Below are 6,000 nucleotides of genomic sequence, written 5' to 3'. Positions count from 1 at the left end.
TATGGCCCACTGATGAAAGCCTTTGCATTTGCAGTATTACAGATTGGGTGTCTGTGGCGACATTTGCGGAAAAAATCCCAAGCAGCCCCCAGTTAGTGACGTGTTTTCCATCCATGGTTGGACAGAGAGGGTAGGAGGAGCTAAGCGGCTGCTTTTTTCCGGTCTCTGTGAGTGTTGCAAGCAAACAGTAATCTACTATGGCTGAACAAAGAAAAGAGCGATGACTACAGATACAACTTCAAAAATAAGTGAAAATCCAAAGAAAGAGAAACAAATTTGATGCTCAGATGAAGGCAAATAGTCTAAAAAGGAAAGCGACCGTCAGCGAGGAGAATCAAGAGTTACAACCAGAGCCAACCGTGGACGTCACACATGCAGCACTGTCTGGATATCTGGGAGTGTGCTCCCGCAATTACCGTTTATCGCCCTGGGCACCGACAAAGAGAACAAATCTGAGATCTTCAAGATTAGCACTTTGAACAGAGAAAAATTTAGATCTTACAGGGACCTTCTTTAGGTAATGTCATCTGACCATCTCAAAGCAGAAGAAGAATGAAAACTATCAGATAAGAACAGACTGATCTTGGGTATAGATGGGACATACTGAAATGTAACCCTATCATTCATATAAGTATCAATAGTTTTGATTTTATATCTAGATAGAATAGAAACACTGCTTTGTTTAATTAATTCGCATACACCTATGAATGCACCAGGAGGAACTGGTATTCATTTTGCCACAAGCTGTCTCTGAGATGAAGAATCAATAAAGTTTTTTTTCTTTTAAAGGCAAAATCATCGTTGAACTCTGCAGTACCTGTGTGACCCAAAATAACATGTTTTCTTAAAACCACATACAGCTCTGGAAAAAACATGAGAGACCACTCCAAATGTTCCTTAAATCAGCGTCTCTCCTAGTAGGAGGATAAATGTTCAGGCACAGGTCACAATGTGCTTTTTGCCTTACTATGCAACGGAAAGCATCACAGGATTTCTATTTTATTAGGCCAGGTGTCTGTGTTTGTAAAGATGATTGGATAAATTGAAGAGAAATTAAGTGTAAAGAAACCACCACTGAAATCTAAAACATGTCTACATCATGACCTGAATATTGTGGCTGAATGCAAACAGTGTGTGAGACTCAGAGGCACTGGGAGAAGAACTCTGGTTCGTTTTCACATACACATTTTATTTTGCATCAAAGGATTGAAAAACGGCCCTACTGTATGTGGCTGTGTATTCCTGAGGGCAAAAACCAATCTGGCAGGTAAAGATTCTTCAAAGGGAGAGCCGTTACCAGAACAAGCATCAGAACAAAACCATCCAAACAAGTGTAAAGACATCGCATCGTGAATCTCATCGGCACAAAATGCTAATTGGCTGCGATTTAAAAGTGGAAAAAGTTGTTGTTTTTTTAAAAGATTCTCAAATTTGGCAGTCGTTCAAGTCTATACATCTTTGTCAGGTGATAAATCCATAACCAATAAACAGTGAAATACACAGGAACAAATCTACTATAACGTCTTTGATGTTTCACATCATACATAGTTCACATTAAACTCTGCGTCTCGTTTGATCCAGGTGATATCAGGACATTTTGGCCTGTGTGATCCACTGACATTTCCCTTCACCGTCACATTGCCCTTTAATATTGCACTGCATTATGTCACTGTGTGTAATTGGAAATCAAATATATAAATTATTTTATGAACATACTCTTTTTGGGAATGGCAGACAAGTGACAAATCTCCCTTTTTCCTTCGTCTTTGCTTTGGATTTCACAACTCACGTGTTGCTTTGTTACGATAAAAAATGTTCTGGTAAAATTGCTGAGAACCATTTTTAGTATAATGCATAATAAGATTCCCAGCAAGTAGTACGTGTTATATTGTCATTTCCAAGTATTTATCTGTGTTTTTTCCTCGTGACTCTCAATATATGAGCAGTTCTCGATACAATAAATGCACAGCCAGTTATATATCTTCTGTGTAGGTTCTGTTTAACATAGACGTCCCTCTTTGCCATTATGATTCTCCTCCTCAGCTCGGCTGACGACGGGTTTGTGCTTATTTTTACCAAAATGCTCTGTGCAAAGTACAACAATACAGTAGCTTCATCAAAATAAGCTAACAGTTTGAGCATTGATGAAAAATGATTCACAGTAATAAATCACAAAAGAGACGACATTGGGTTTGGCTTGCATAGCAAAGCAAAAGAAAGAGAGAAACATTAAAAAATATATTTACAAATTATGCAAGTCCGTTTTCTTCTTCATTAGTCTTGTGAGTTTTCGTCTTCGTCTCCACCGTGTGAATCTTTGTACAGCATGTGACAGAAAATAGAAGCGGACATATAACATACTGTTTACTCTTTTGAAGAGGGGGATGAAAATAACACTGTGAGACTGGTGTCTGTGTCTGTACATGACATTTACAGCTCTGCATCTTATCTCGCGCTCGCTTGCTTTGTCTTCCTTCTGTCTCCTCTCCGTCTTCCCCGGCATCGTTCCGTGTCACTCGCAGAGAGAAAATCTCATAGCGCTTACAAACAAGGTGTCCTGGGACAGGCAGGCAGCAACTGCAGGGAATGATGCTTCGATAAAGACTCTGAAAGAGAAGCAGGGAGACACACCGAGAACAACGGTGTAAATGTGGGTGACAATAAATACTTCTCTATAAATATCTGCATCTATATTTCACAATCCAAGGATGAAACTCAGCTCGGAGGAAAGCTGGAAAACGGTGAGATTCGACAACTCCCTTACTGACATAATCTTAAGAAAATGACTGCCACGATTTTCAGAATAAAATTCACACTAGGGGTGGGAGGTGAACCGGTTTCACACTGTCACCGGTGTCACGTTCTGCAACGACATGGATTTTGCAGTACCGTGATAAACACACGATTTGGTTTTCGTACACGTTTTCCATAATTCCTTATCTACAGGAAAAGTCCGTCTGATATCACACAGTGCATCTTTTCCACACAGCACACAGAAACCTGACGCTCTGCATGCAGAGTGTGTGTCACTCGTTTGTAAACATGCGTGTGACGCTTCAGCCGTCATATATGATGCAGGTGTCCACGGGATGATTGAGTCAGACACGCAGTTACGCGAGGCGGCTTTTCAGTGAATGTGTCCCCGTTATAAGCGGAACCTTGTCTAATTTTGGTGAAAATAAAGCTTAATTATGAGCACTACAACTATTAAATTGCATGTTTTCTCTTGTATTCTTTACCCATAAGGGTATTTCACAATAAAAGCATGAAATGGATTCATAAAAATGTAACAGAAGTTTCAGTAAAACCTGCCTTATTTCTCTTTCTTTCCTGAGATTCCACTTATTAATTCCATTGTGCAACAGATACGTCCTCCCGCAGCCTGATACTTACAGTGTTCCCGTTTCTCTGTGCTGTTTGTTGGAGGATGCCCGTTATGGTGGGTGGGATCTGTGCCAGGTCTCTTGTGGGAACCCCTGCTCAGGGTGGCCCTGTTGGATGTTGTCGTGCCGCTCCAGGAAGCCATATGCTGCCGCTCTAGAGTCGACACGGTCACCATGCACTCCTCAGAGGGGTCCGAGGCTGCAGCTGCCCACGAGCTGTGCATGCGGGATCCCACACTGTGCAGGGACTTCATGGCCGGTGTGTGGGCTGCTGAGTGGATGGTAGACGAGGGTGTTTGGCAAAGGATGCAAATGAGACAACATGATGGAGGCAGTACTTGTTGAGCTAGTTCTAATTGCGGATGCCCTCATAAATAAAAGACTTGACTTACCGTCTGTGTTGGTGTCTCTCCGTCTGGGCAGAGTCCCGACCTTGTCTGTCTGGGGTTTGATTCCAGTCAGTGGTGCCCTCGTGTGGCCGAGGCTATGCGAGCTCTGTGCACCGTGGTCTGCAGAGCTGGAGCTGTCTGTGCGACACTGCTGCGAGCTTTTACCTACAAGGAGCAGCAGGAAGAGAGTTCATGAAGACAGATGTTTGTCTGAATAGGTATTTGGCTTCAGACGGGAAATTAAGTTAGGCACCAAAGTGTGATGAGGATGTACAGAATAAACCAAAAGAAAAGGCGTCCAAATCACAAAACAAAACCTGTTTTTAACGTACTATTGATGTAAAGATGATTCAAACAGTGTCCTCTGCGGAATATGTGTTGAAATTAACTACAACTCCTTCATACTTGGGGAGTAATGTTACTGGCCTCAGGAACTACTTTTCCTTGTTGCAGCCTCACACTTATCCTAGAGCAGCATTTGAATGTTTTGATTCAATCAGACATCATGGAAATATGTATAAAAAAACATGCCTTTTAAAACATGAAGCCACAACTGCACTGTGGCACCCACTGTAGAAGTAAAATGCAGCATTATGATTTGCTTTCCTGGACTGTTTCCTCCATCCGCCTGAGCGCCAACGACTTACAAAAGCTGACAACTACACATGAAATGATGAAATGTTTGCATTGCTAATGTTGGTAAATATTTTTAGTCCAACCGACCTGAATCCTGCCCTGCTCGAGGTTATCAAAAGTGTTGAAAAAACACATACTCTCAATGCACAAGTCATCTCTTAACCTACCAAACAATGGAGTCTAAAAATGGTGCGTTTGTGTCCCTGTGGGAGAAGCCTTCAAAGTCCTCTCTAAAGAAACGCCTTCAGACAGAACCCTATTTATAAATGCATCAAACCGTAAACGCTCGACGTGTGACTCGTCAGTAGAGCGCTACTAAAGATTTTAAAATATGCTATGTTGTGGTTTTGATGTCGACGCAAGAACGGCTTCAAGTAACTTTTAACAGAGTGTCTGAACGCGTCTCTTTGATGAAGACTGCATGCAGAGAAAAAAGATTACCCATGATTCAGAGAAGGATGTCTGATTCATTCTGAGCTCTTACAACTGTTTTACTGTTTCTACATCAACTTAAAGTGTCTGTCACTGTCCTGGCTGGATTCATAACCATGCTCCTGAGCTACCACAATAGACATACACTTTAGGATATTACAATAAGTAGTGTGGTATAGGGAGGCTTGTATGTGTGTCATTAAGCTGACTTTCACATGCATTATTTGTTCTATGCACATGTCTTCAGGTGTTAGTTCAACCAGCTAACAGCCTGCACAGTGTTTTCTGCATCAGTGATCCAAACCCTATTTGCGGACAGAAACCTTATATTGGATGATTCTGCTAAATCCTGGATTAAAACATGCAGTTGCATGTGTTTTATATAATTTACTCCTGGAGTATCTATGCATGGCATAGCAAGAGCTTTGCTAGAGAAAGCTTGAAGTCATGGTTAGAAAAAGCAAAAGAAATTGTAGGATACTGGAAGCAAATACTTCAAATTGTCCAAAATGAGTTTGCACAGTTTCTGATGACTCGGCTAAAAGGCTGCCCGCTCTCGAGCTCCATGTGGGAGGGAAAAAAGCAACGTGTCTGCACTTTTATATATATTCTGTTCACAGCTATTTTAGACATTTGCAGAAAGAATTGGAAATTTCACGCTGTTATAGTCCTACATCTGTGTCTTTGGGCATATTTTTTGAATGTATGCTTCATTTGTTAGTATTAATGAAATGATAAAACAATCTATGGGCCTGTGGCCTTTTTTGCACTGGCAGCGCCTATTTTCTACACAAAACCAATGCAGTTCAGTGTTTTCAGTGCTCAGCGTTCTAAGCACAAAAACATCCTCGCCAGCAGCTGTTTTTTTGTCGCTGCGCTCACAGCGCACTCAGCTGAAAGAAAAGTTCAACTTTTGGAACACCACCACGCTCGCCAATGTCACTTCTCCCTCACTGACCAATCAAAATCAAGACGGGCGGGACTTCAGATATTAGCTTGGCAGAGCAGCAGAACTTGGCACAACAACAACAACGGCGGAGGAGAAGCTAATCCTTTCTTTTTTTCAGGGGTACAATTTCCTTATCTAGAGCTGCTGCTAATGCCAGGACACCATTCCTTTCCTTTGTTTCAATGTTTTCTTTGTAAAATGTCCTTGAATA

The 6,000-nt window shown here is 41.6% G+C and overlaps 1 protein-coding gene across 1 annotated transcript in view; it reads right to left on the bottom strand.

Moving 5' to 3' along the window:
• Positions 1-1,192: 1,192 nt before the first annotated feature.
• LOC138595835 (roundabout homolog 2-like) overlaps positions 1,193-6,000 on the bottom strand; it is an 88,548-nt gene continuing 83,740 nt past the window's right edge. Inside the window, exons 25-27 of the mRNA XM_069667303.1 lie at positions 3,776-3,937; positions 3,394-3,654; positions 1,193-2,606 (exon numbers count right to left, since the gene is read on the bottom strand). Of these exons, the coding sequence (XP_069523404.1) occupies positions 2,605-2,606; positions 3,394-3,654; positions 3,776-3,937 (425 nt within the window). The 3' untranslated portion in view covers positions 1,193-2,604. The remainder of the gene's footprint in view (positions 2,607-3,393; positions 3,655-3,775; positions 3,938-6,000) is intronic.

This window comes from Semicossyphus pulcher, unplaced genomic scaffold, assembly GCF_022749685.1.
Source record: "Semicossyphus pulcher isolate SPU_LCO1_2020_fin unplaced genomic scaffold, fSemPul1.0.p SCAF_10, whole genome shotgun sequence".
Classification (NCBI taxonomy): domain Eukaryota; kingdom Metazoa; phylum Chordata; class Actinopteri; order Labriformes; family Labridae; genus Semicossyphus; species Semicossyphus pulcher.
This window is presented reverse-complemented; position numbering and strand designations above follow the sequence as displayed.